Below are 12890 nucleotides of genomic sequence, written 5' to 3'. Positions count from 1 at the left end.
AACAGGGCTCGTAACCCGGAACTGACGGCCACACTCCGCCGGCGACGCACATCCACGTCCCGGAAGGAGCGAGCTTGCGGCGCATGAGCAAGTGAGTGCAAGCGGCGCCGCCCGCTGGTCGCCGGCGCGACTGAAACCCGGCGCTCCCCGCCTCCTCTCTTGGGGTTCCTGCAAGAAAAGCGCCCGGGTAGCGTGCATCCGGGCCTGCGCCCCTTTGCGCGCGTGTTTCCCAAATAGGGCCACCCCAACCCCTGCCGCCTTCCCCTGTGGGCTGGCGCGCCACCCCCACGCTTCGGCTTCGCAACCGCACCCTGCTTTTTGTAGCGGGGCGCCCCCTTCCCGATCCCTGGTCCCGGCCCTGTCGCCCGCCGCCTGAGCGGTGACCGCCCTTCCCGCCGTTCCTCCGCTGCCATCGCTGCCGGCACCATGGGTAGTGAGCAGAGCTCGGAGGCGGAGAGCCGACCCAACGATCTGAACTCCTCAGGTCGGTGTTCTAACCTCCACCTTCCTCCAGCCGGCCTGTCTGCTTGAGGAGCGGGCTGGGTCTGGGACCGGCGGTCCGGAACGCCCAAGCCCTCACCGTGCTCTTTTCTTAAAAAACAAACAAACAAAAAACCTCATCAAAACCCCCCTTGCCATCTGTCATCATGATTTCCGTAATGGAAGTCAGCGATGGTGACTGCAAACTAAGCCAGCTTGGGCGCACAAGCCCATTATTTTCAAAATAGCTATTGATCCCAGCTGCAGCCTACTTTAAAAAAGAAAGAAAGAAAGAAAGAACGACCTGATCAAATTTTGGCCTCAGTGCTCATAACAGGCACAGTGAGATTTGGCACACTGTGGCTGGATCGTAGGTAGCACCTCTTTAATAGGTTCCTTCTTAAAAACGTGTCTTACCTTCTTAAAAGATGTGTGACAAGTGAGCAGTCTTTTTGAAGGTGCAAGCATCTTCAGAAACTGCACTTTACCCTCAGAAAGTGTCCAGGAATGCAGTTCTGGTATTTTAGTCTATTCTCAGCGGGCATATGTTAACGATTTCTCTCTGCACTTGCAGTTGGAATGGCGAGGATTATTTTGCCCAGAATATAGCAAGCGTTTAATAAATGAAACAGCATCATGGAGAATTATTTGCACTTTTTTGTGCTACCCCCCAACCCTAGTACTTTGGACAAACTCTGAGGTTGCTAACCCACGTTGGTTAAATCAGGAACTGTGAAAGAGCCGTGGTTGGAGAACTTCTGTGTTGCTGGTTGGGACTGTAATGCTGCGGGATAGAAGCTTTTAAATCTAGGGGTATTCCATTCTAGAGAGTGTCTTAAATTCAAGTTGAAACCTGCATTCTGGGGGCGAGGTTTTAATGGTGAGCAGCATCTGCTTACTTTGCTAGATTCTTCTCTCTTTGGAACGCTCAGGATGTGTTTAAAACAAATAAAGTAATAATTGTTAACACTTTCTTCCCTCTGTGGCATATTTTGGGGAGGGAAATGTGGTATCCTCTTAATATGCTGGCTCACCTAGTAACCCACTGCATGGGGTACTCAGTGCAGCAAGTAGGAAGTGTATCCAATTGCATGTATTGGGATTTGACTATTCCAGTGTGCCCAGGGGGATGCATTTACATTTAGTTCTCACTGCAGCCCCATTTCATAGACAAGTTGGCGGAGGTAGCCAGAACCTAGTATGAAGTCTGTTTTTCTCTGAGGTCTAGAAAACGAGGAGGCAATTTGTAGCAGGCCAGGATTCTGGCCTGGAGTTTGTAAAAGATCAGGTAAATTACCAAAGTAGGTGCAGAGACATTTCATGAAGAGCAAAACTGTAGCAGATTCTTTTTTTTTTTTTAAAGATTTATTTACTTATACATACAGAACGGGTACAGACCAGAGGTGTAGGAGCGATGAGAGGACTCACCTGAGACAGAGTGGGGAGCAGAACAGGCAGACTGATGAAGTACATTGTTGAGGGGAGCAGCGGGGAGACAGGAGAGGCCTATGTGGGTCAGTTCCCGCGTGGGGGAGGTGGGGTGTTGGGGATTGAGGGAACCTGAGCTGAAGCAGCTGCTGCTTCTCAGTGCTGCCTTAGACCACTAGGGAGGGCCCCCAGATGTGGCAGATTCTGAGTGTGATCCAAGCCACAGGAGACTTGAGCTCCAGGAGGCCGGGTTCTATGGCATCCTTGGATCAGCCTTTGAGGCATGACTAGGATGAACCTGCAAATGTGATCTTCTAGAGAGTCAAAAGCTTTAAAGAGTCATTCTTCTAATCAGGAGTATCTCTAGGGAGAAGAGCACCTCTCCAAGTAGGGAGTCCTTAATGGTTTGCATCACTTTTTTCCAAATGGATTGCAGTCTTCCAAGGAACCTGAAATTGACCTGCCTTCCTAGCAGTCCTCCAAATTTCAGCATTTTGCCTGGACCTACAAGGGACTTTCTGGTTGTTTTTGCCCTTCTTGGACGGATGCCTGCAACTTTAAGGGTGAAGTGGCTGGCAGCCATCATCTAGGGTTAATTAAGACCCAGGTTCCCCACTCATGACTCAACTTCATGGCATGCTGAGATCAGCTGCCTAGACTGCTCTGAAGTCCATGGCCATGCATACCGACTACCCATAGACCTACAATTCCTTTCCTGTCTCTGTTTCTAGCTCTGGTGACCTTGGGTGAGTCATAGCCAAATTTTGTACCTTCATTCCCTTCTCAGTAAAATAGCGATAAATATCAAAAGGATCAAAGAAGTAAAGCCAAAGACAATCTGTCTATACCTCAGGTGCTGAATAGTCAAATGTTACAAGTTCCTGTAATGTGTGAAGTATTTTTTTAATATTATAGAAAATAGAGGTGATCTATAATTCATCACCCCACTGCAGGATAACTACAATTAGCATTTTTGTGTGTAGAAGTATTCTTAGTGACGACACTGAAGATAGCCCTGATGAGGCAGATGTGGTTAACACACAACTGAGCTGTGTCACTTCATTTTCAGTGACCCCGTCTCCAGCTAAGCACAGAGCCAAGATGGATGATATTGTGGTTGTAGCTCAGGGCTCTCAGGCTTCCCGAAATGTCAGCAACGATCCTGATGTCATCAAGTTACAAGAGATTCCAACCTTCCAGCCACTTTTGAAAGGTAAGGGCTTGATCTCTACCTGCTTTAGGTCTGCGCTTCACTGGCCTCTTCTCGGTGAAGCCTTCTTTGACTGCCCTATTTAGCCTTCTTTGACTGCCCCTTTTTTTCTGACTTTCTCTGTAGCACTTAATGAACATTGACCTATGGTTTAGGTTGTTGGCTGCCTGTGTTTCTTAACCGTGGCAGAACTTTCTGCTTTTTGTGCGCTGCTGAGTCCTCAGCCTTGGAATACAGCAAGGTATGAAGTAGGGACTGAGTGGGTGACTGTTGTTGGAGCTGGCCTTTACCGGGTGTTTTTCCTTGATATATGACTTGCAATCTTTGGTTTGGGCTACGGGTTCAGATCTGTAGAGAAAATCCCTGTGACGGCTGTTAGACCTGTAATTAATTAATTAATCCTGGCAAATGTTTTGTATGAGAAGTGTGTGTGTATGGGGGAAGAGTGTATATAAAGCTGCCAGCCCTCCTGGTTAGTGCATGTTGAGGTAAGTACCTTTTAGCATAAAGCGTGTGTGTGTGTGTGTATATGCACACAATTTGTGTGTATGCACACAAAAATTGGGGTGTAGGCTAGTGGTGCTGGGGTGGAGGCAGGTGAGAGAATTCACCAGAGACAGAGTGGGGAACAGAAAAGGCAGATTGACTGAAATACACTGCTGGAGGGAGCAGCTGTACTATGTGGGTTAGCTCTCTAGCCAGGTAGCTTGAGAGTGCTGAGACTTTAACCCCTGTACCACCATGGAGGCCCCATGAAGTATATTCCTTAATATTTAAAAAATCTCCTGATTTTACTAATTTTATATTACTATTTTATCATTTTCATATTTCTGTTAAGTAGTGCAGGTGACTTTCTATTAATTCAGTGGAATTTTTTCTGCTGTAAAAATGTTTCTTCTTCCTCTCCTAAAGATTAGGAAATAAAATGAACATAGGCAGGGCCTCCCTGGTGGTGCAAGGGGTTAAAGTGCGGCATTATGAAGCTGTCTTCAGCCACTGCAGCACAAGTTCGATCCCTGGCCAGGGAGGTGACCCGCATGGCAGAGCAGACCTCTCCTGTCTCCCGACTGCTCCCCTCAGCAGTGTATTTCTGTCAGGCTGCCTGTTCTGTTTCCCACTCTGTCTCTGGTGAATCCTCTCACCCCTCCACACTTCTGGCCTGTACCCCAGGACTTTTATATGTAAATAAATAAATCTTTTTAAAAAATGAACATAGGCCCAGGTTTACTTAACCTGATACAATTTGATCTAACCATCTTACATCTACATAGCTAAACATATACACACATACACACAGTCATCTAATTCTTACATCATTAAACATGCTTGAATGGTTTGTTCAAGATCAGAGAGCTGGCAGATAAGAGGCTTCATCACTGGTATCAAATCCTATACTGCCTACACTCTCCCACAGGTACTTAAAAGACAAGAACAAATGGTGATGTATAGATGATCTCTGTAGCATTTCATTCTTCCCAATGATTACCTGCTATCCAGATGAGGAAATAGAAACTTTCCATCTTTTCCCGCAGGCGTCATTGTTTGACTTTGGTCAACGCTTCTAATGCTTCCATAGGAAAAAAAAACAAAAACAAAAAACACCACATTATATCCTGTTACCATCTTTTTCTTAGCTTTCATTATTTTGAGAAATACTGTGATTTTTTTCACAGAAGCCAACATTAAGGGAATGTCCATCTTCACATACCCTTGCACAATCAGATTAAGACATAGCCTTCATCTTGAGAATTTCAGAGGCCGACACTTGCATTTTGTGCTCCATCTGGAGTTGGAGTCACGTTAGTGCTACTCACAGTTGCAAGTTTTGGGTCCCTACTTCCTGTTAATTATGTCCTTCCTTTGGTCTGGTGTAAAGCCTATGTGACCAACTTTTGTCTGGTCTAAGGAATTACTAAAAACAAAACCATCAAAAAGATCCTCTTTCCCACCACACACAGAACTTTGACACAGATCTAACCACTTTCCAGGATAAGTGTTTCTTTTCTTAGGCATTTGGAACCGTTAATATTTAATGATAATAAATTGATAGTAGGGGAAAGACACCTCTGTGAGAAAGCTTGGTGTGAAAGGGAGTGAGCCTCTGATTGAAAAATCATCTTTCTGAGTCATGAATATGGGGCCTCCAGGCGCTGCAGCTGGACTTGGTTGCTTTGCTGCTTGAGTTTTTTTTTTTTTTCCTCAGAGTGGGAGCAGAACAGGCAGATCAGCAAAGTACACTGCTGAGGGGAGCAGCGGCAAGACAGGAGAGGTCTGCCGCGCCATGTGGGTCACCTCCAGGATGGGATTGAACTGGCCTGAAGTGGCCACAGCTTAGCTTAGTTTTGTAGTCCGCGCTTCAATCCGCTGTGCCACCAGGGAGGCCCGCTGCCTGGGTTTTAACTAGCCTTGGCCACATTTAACTTTTTAGCCATCACCTGGCTGTGTTGCCCAGCTTTGTTTTTCTCACCTCTTTGAACCTCGGCTGTTGACGAGAAGACCATTGATGAGAACATTGAGCAGAGGTGTGAGAGGGAGGAAAGCTGGTGAGGGGCTGGTTGCATTTAAGAGGTAATTTGGGAGTTGACTTAGGAAGGTGGAGAAACCGAGCGCTGAGAGTGGCAGGAAAAGAGTGGCAACATGTGGCAGTGGCCAGATGCAGGGAACAAGTCAGTGAAGGATGAAGTTGATGCTCTTTTACATGTGAGGAAAGAACATGGTGGACAGTGATCAGAGAAGGTAGACCTAGGGGACAGTCAGGCGGAAATAGTAAGTATAACAAGATAATTAGTTAATAAAATAACAATAGTAGCTGATCCCGCAGTATCTCTTATTCCTTCCATTTTGTTGATAAAAACACTGGGACTCAGTTTGAATGCATTGCCTATAGTCACGTGGCTGTCAGTCATAGCCCACTCAAGATGGCATCACCAGAGTGTTGAGTTATTTGGACTGTTCTGTACATAGATAGAGAGACTCACTTTCCAGTTCCAGCAAAGCCCATTATAAAAATCGCTCGGCTGTAATAGAAAATTGTTTTGTCCCAACTTCTGTGACGGGCCGCAAGAAAGAAAGGCGGGAGGCAGACAGACTGAGCAAGCAGAGTTTATTGCTCCCAGACTGCAGCTGAGACAGAGCCCCAGGGTGGGGTCCGCAGCTACTGCCAACCCAATAAGGGGGAAAGGGTCTTTTATCTAGATTCTAGGTTCACATTCCAAAGGGTGACTCATCGCTGTGCCCCCTGGTGCTAGGCCCAGTTCCTCCCACCTGAATCTCCCGGATGCTAGGCCCAGTTGACTGTCAGTTTGTTATCACCTTCAGCTAGTCCCATCCTGAATTTACCACCTTATCAAGCTTGGATGCAAGGCTCATTTCTTTCCTTGTCAGTGAATCTTTGGTCACTCCCAACAGAAATGGGATGATGAGTGACCCATTGGTTTTTTGAGGTGCAGGATTCCTTGCATGGCCTTCTGCCCTGACCTTGTTTCTGCCTGGTAACTGGAAGTCCTGCCTTCTGTCTCCTGGGCTGCCGTGAGGAGGCCGCATCACTGTTGCCTTTATACTCTAATCTCTTCTCTCCCCCTCTGCTGCTTTCAGGATGAGGCTGTTTCTCAAAGTGGTGAAAGGGCCACACAGTAAAAGCTGTACCCCCCAGGTTTGATTTCAGAAAGCTTTTATTCAAGTTAATGACAGTTTATTCTTTCAAAACAATATATTCAAGTATGACACAGAGCTCCCTATTGTTCCATAATGTCATATGACGTAAGGCCAGTGCTGGTGGGTGGTCTGCAGAGGCAGTGGCTGGGCGAGTTGGGGGCCATTTGTAAGACTGAGGTAATGTTTGCATTTCTAATAAGCAAGCAGTTTCTTTCTTTGGTCTTAACTCTTTTGGATAAATATACCAGAGGATAATTTATGCTGCCTACTAAAGTCAAATTTCTGTTCCTCCTTTTTTAAGTCAAAAGAATTTTTTTTTTCATAGCAACAGTTGCTGATATAGGAATTTATTTTGCGATGTAAAGCATTTAATAGAAAATGCAAAACTAAACAATGAGAAGTAGCAGTAAATAGCTTTGACTGAACCCAAAAGCAAAATTAGATCTCCAGGGGTTAAACCAGCCCTATAGGTTTCTTACTTGAAATATGCCACTCATATTTTATAATGAATTCTGCTATTCTACAGAAATGAGATCTTCATAAGAGAACTGCAGTAGTGAATTTTTTCAACATATAGAAATTATAAAAGTAATTATTCACTCCTGGTTATGAACACGCACACACACGCAGGCAGTCATGCACATACGACATTCTTTGCAATTGACCTATCATTTTTGTTACTGACCTTGGATACAACATAAGATTGTCTTGCTGTCCTTGTTACCAACAGTGAATGTCAGATATATACAGAGCAGATACTTAAGTGACACAAAACAGCTTTGTTGGAAGTTCGGCATTTGGTTGTTAAGAACAGGATATATGTGAAGTAGATTTTGACAATTAGAGCCTGGGGTTTTGTTGATGGCGCAAAATCTCTCAGAGCAGCAGTGAAGCCTCTCAGATCACTTGAACACTGAGACTCAGTGCTGGAGTTTGACCCTGGGGAAGAATGAATCCATGGAAAGAGGAGAGGGAGAACATGAAGGGGCTAGATGTCAAATGAGTGGTTTCTCCACATGGTTCTTACCCAGTCCGATATTAACCAGGCAAATAAAGGTAGCAGCTCCTTGTGTTTATCAGACACCTGTCTCTGCCAGCCATCAGGTATTCTCTCCTCACCTGGGAAGTCAAACGTGGAGGGTCAAAGGAGGAGGTGGACTGAATCTCAGTCAGAGCTCTGATGACTTAAAGGCGACCCAGCCCTAGGTGCATCTGCCCCAGTCACCACGTTTGAAAAGTTGGTAACTTATTTCTGACTACCTTGTAGACTTACTTGTATGTGTAACAGCTCTTCAGTGAACCTTTAACATGACTGATAATCTTGTTAACCTTATTACCTTTACCCAGAGTTGCAGAAAGTGCCAGGCGAGAAGTCACTTTCAACACATTGAGAAGTGAAGTCGCTTGCAAAGCCAGGCTCACGTTTATCCTCCCTTTAGGAAATGTTGGTGCCTGCAGCCACTCTCCTTTCTTCCTGTTAAGTCTCAGAGGATTCTGGGCTTTTCTGTGACACTTAATGCCTCTCCAATTCCTCGTCTCCTCCATCTGCTGGGACTTTTCCTTCTGTACTTTTCTTGTCTCTAGCATCTAGCTCATGGGACCTTGCTCTTCTTGTTCAATATACAGATCTTCCAGCTTCTAAATAGAAAAGACAAAAGCAGTTTCTGTTGACTTCATTGCCCCTGCTGGCAACCATATTTCTTTCTTCTTCTCTCTGATGCCAAATTTACCAGCCTTGTGCATGCTGTCTGCATCCTTTCTACCTCTTCCACTCTTGAGGTTCTGTGTCAGGCTTTCATGTATATCATTTCATGGGCATTGCACATATGCACAGGTCTCTGACCCTCTTACTAAACTTCCCTTCCTTTGACTTCATGGCCACCTCCTGTCCATGGTATTCTGTTTTTTCTTTTCTCACTTGCTAGCCTCTGTTCTTTTGTGCACAGCATTTACGTCCTGATGTGCTGGAGAACAGTGTTTCTAAGAGCTTTAAGCAATTTGACGTAGACGTGTAGTTGATTCTGAGTCTCAGCTTCGGCATCGAGTCCTTTTCTCTGACTATGAAGTAGTCAGTTCAACCAAGCATGGATACATTAAATTCAGCACACCCATGCATATGTGCATTTATTCACTCAACGAAGACCTATGTATAGTTATTATGAAATAATGATGCCAGGGGTTTTTGTTTATTTGATTAGATGGATAAGACATTCACATAAGCCTGAAAAGACTATGCTCTCAGTTGTTGAGTATAGGGTTTTAGGTCAAGGTGTGGTTGATATTCTTACAAATCTTAGATATATTGTTTAATCTATCACTTTGAAAGAGAGATGTTAAAATCTCCAGATGTAATTGTGAATTTGCCTATTCCTTTTATTCTAATTTTAGAAGTATGTTAGAGGCATAAACATTAATAATATTATATTGATCCTCTTACTATTATGAACTATTCCCATCTGTGGTATTACCTCCTATCTTAGGTCTGTTTTGTGTGCTATTAATGTAGTCACTCTGGCTTTCTTACAGTTACTGTCTACATGGTAACGTCTTTTTCCTTTCTTTATGCATTTACTTTGTTCTTATTTGTCCATTTTGTATGTGTCTGTAGATTTGAAGTGCATCTTTTGCAGACAGCATAGATTGGATCTTGCTTTTGTGTCTGTCGACAGCCAGCCATTACTCAATAACTGGAGTATAAATCAATGTTGTTGGATTTTGACCTACCATTTTGCTCTTCACTTTCTACATATGCAGTCTGCTTTTGGTTCCTCTTAAGCTCATTTCTGTTTTTTTTTTTTTTTTAAATCAACTGAATATTCTTTATATTCCATTTAAATTCCTATATTAACTTTTCAGTTAAACTGCTTGCATTCTTTTTTTTTTAATCCTTGCCTTTTGAATTTACAGTATACATCCCTAACTAGCACAGTTCACATAGAATTAATATTGTATAACTTTTCATAAAATGCAAGAACCTTTGGCTAGAAGGTTCCATTCATCCTCACTTCATGCATTGGTTATAGTATTAAGTGCAACTCCATGTATTAGAAATCCTATGATGATTTATATCTTTTAAAGATGTTAAGAGTAGAAAAACTATACAGAAAACTCTATACTTACTCACATATGTACAACTTCTGGAACTCAGTTACTTCCTGTAGGTTCAAGTTTTCGTTACGTGCTATTTTTTTCATTCATTGTTCATTTGATGTCATTTATTTTTTTGTCTAAAGGACAGCATACCTAAGTGCAGGAAAGATGAAAACAAACTGTTTGAGAATGTCACTGTCCAGTTTCATTATAATGTTTTCTTCTCTTTCATGGTAATTACTTTTTGAAGTGATGTTGTGCAACTCCATGGAATCTGATTTTTCACACACTGCCCTTCATCCTTGAGGTTTCTTGCTTAAATTCATTCTACAGTGATAGATATTCTCTAAATTTATCAGAGCCTATATTTATGGGTACGCATTTTACAGTGAGGAAGACCTTCCTCCCATTTATTCATTTATTGAAGTCACTGGGAAGCAGTACATTTCTATTTTATTCAATGAGTTATAATTTTTTGTAATTATTATTTATTTTCAATCACAAAATGCTTTGAATTTGTCCAGTCAGAACACTGTCAGTCTAGTCGCTTCTGTCTTTTTGGTATGTTCTTATTATTAAGATTAGTAACTACCAGCTAGAAAGAAGGAAAAAATGGTAAATACCACCGAGAGCTTTGACAGTTATATAGGTTAAAGAAACATTTAAATATCCTTTAATGCTAATGAAAACTAGGTGTTTGCACATTTTGCCATTTTTTCGTAAGATGGCCTCTCATGTCATTTAATTTAATAAAACTTTTGCCACTAGATGTCACTAAACTAAAACAGTTGGTAAGCCAGTTGCCACTACTGCAGCCTGTGGTAAATTTTCAACGGCCTTGGGTTAACTAAATTTACACTGTAGCATCTGAATTTCTCATAAAATCAGGTCACAACTTGCTTTGGGCACAAACTGATTGGAAAATATACATATCGTGTGATAGATTCACAATTTACAATTAGTCATTGAGGGTTTAGCAGGACAGAAAAGGAAAAACTGTTCACTTTTAGCAAACTTAGTTTTTTTTTTTTTAAGAGAAAACACTGCTTTCAGTCTGTCACAAAGTAATGAAATGTTTATTATGCAAACCACTTCTTAAGAGTTGGGATTGTGTCTTAATCATCTCTAATGTCTTAGGATCTAGCACAAGACTTGGCACCTCGCAGGTGTCCTGTAGATATTAATGAACATTAGGGTACTATAATACATGATGTGGAGCAAAAAAGAAAGAGCAGCAACTCTCCTCTCAAGAAGTCTATACAGCTCACGTCCCCAGCTCAGGAGAAGTGTGCATGCACCAATGGGTACAGGATACAGCAGTCACTAAATTCTGTAGACTTTCAGAGAGTCAGTAATACTTAGGAGCAAGGGAAATGACTAGAAAGGGTGTCCCTAAGAAAGGGCATTTAGAGATGATAAAGGAAAAGCAAGTGTCAATGAAACAAGGTTCAAGGGTAGGAAGATGTGGGCAGTAAAGATTTGGAAAGTAAGAACTCAAGGACTCTGAATATAAGACTTGCACTTGGATTTAATATTTAGGGGGGAAGTGGGAGAGAACATTAAAGGACATTGGGGTGAGAGAATAATAATATGTAGGCAATGCTTGTAATTTACAAAGATCTAGCACTTGAAGAATTGCAATTTAAAGATGTTTTTTCTTTGATTTTAAACGCTTGTGTTCTAAAGTATATTAAAAGTACTTCTCAAACCAACCTGAGTGCCTTTCAGTAAACAAATGGATAATGAATTGTGGGATATATACTCCATGGGATATAGACTCCACAGACTTCTACACAGCAATGAGAAAGGTACCACTTCTGTGACAAATTGGATGGAACTCAAGGTGATAATGTTAAATAAGTCAAGAGTAAAAGATAGATATCAGATGGTCTCATTCATCGGCAGAATATAAATAATCAGAAAACACACACATGTAAATACAGTGAAAGCATGTAATGGGGGTGGGGAAGGGAGACGGGGTGATGGTACAGACTTAGTGGAGGGTGAGTGGAGTGTGAGCACATACAGAAGAACAAAATAACGTAAAATAAATAAATTAATTAATGCACTTCTGTTTAAAAGTGATCATGTAAAGGGCTCAGTATAATGCCTGCCATTTGTAAACTGTCAACAAATAAAACTTGTTGACAATATTAACTCTTAAAAATATTAGTGATCTTCTACAAAATAACTGACCAGTGTTCTTCATAAGAGTCAGTCATGACAGATAAGGAATGACTGGAAAATTGTCCTAGATTGGAGACCAAGAAGACATGAACTATATCCAAGAACAGAAAAAGTAGGAGAAATGGTCATTTGAATAGGGTATGTAATTTAGTTGATTGTATTATGCTACTGTTAATTTCCTGTTTTGGTCTTGTATTATGGTTCTGTTATGTTTGATTGTTCTACTATGTTAATGTTGGAGAGAGAGAAGGTGGAAGACATATAAGAACCCTCTAACTTATGCAACTTTTCTTAGTTATTTAAAAAATTAAAATATAATATTTTAGGAAAGATTGTAATTCCAGGTTCAGGCTGAGTTTTCTTTTGAGAGGTCAGGTATTAGAAGAAAAGTTTTAGAATCTCCTACTTGTTAGGTTCTTAGAACACCCACTTAGATGGTTTAAGGCAAAGTGGATTCCGTTAAAGACAAGGAAATCGAATGTCTAAGGGTCCTAGATTCATTTTAATACCTCTATGCATACCATGGCCTACAGGCTGGCCCCCACTCTCCTGGCCTGTTAGGCCACTTAAACTTTGACTTTTCAAACTCATTGCATATTCTCAAGCCTTTTTTCAGAATGCTATGATAATCTAGTGAGGCTTTGGGAGTGGGGGCTTAATTATCAACTTGTACCTGTATTTAAAAAAAAATTTGTACAGAATTCTGCCTATGGATTTATCTTATATTATCATCTTTATTTTGATCTCCCTGTGGGTCCAGAACAACAGTGGAGGAACATCTTGTGTTTAAAGAGGTGTTGGGCATAAAATTAGGTCCTAAAATTAGTACATTTAAAAAAAA

The 12890-nt window shown here is 41.9% G+C and overlaps 1 protein-coding gene across 3 annotated transcripts in view; it reads left to right on the top strand.

Moving 5' to 3' along the window:
- The window catches only part of LOH12CR1 (loss of heterozygosity, 12, chromosomal region 1), a 68036-nt gene that overhangs the window by 8900 nt on the left and 46246 nt on the right, over nucleotides 1–12890 (top strand). The window contains exons 1-2 of one of the 3 annotated variants that reach the window (XM_012732853.1): nucleotides 12–91; nucleotides 2978–3121. In XM_012732853.1, coding sequence (XP_012588307.1) covers nucleotide 91; nucleotides 2978–3121 — 145 coding nt within the window. In that variant the 5' untranslated portion in view covers nucleotides 12–90. The other 2 variants (XM_004693270.2, XM_012732854.1) reach the window with 2 other exon arrangements.

The sequence above is a fragment of the Condylura cristata genome, unplaced genomic scaffold (assembly GCF_000260355.1).
Source record: "Condylura cristata isolate star-nosed mole 26May11 unplaced genomic scaffold, ConCri1.0 scaffold00036, whole genome shotgun sequence".
NCBI classification, from domain to species: domain Eukaryota; kingdom Metazoa; phylum Chordata; class Mammalia; order Eulipotyphla; family Talpidae; genus Condylura; species Condylura cristata.
Note: the sequence above shows the minus strand (reverse complement) of the source record. Positions and strands in the feature narration are given on the sequence as shown.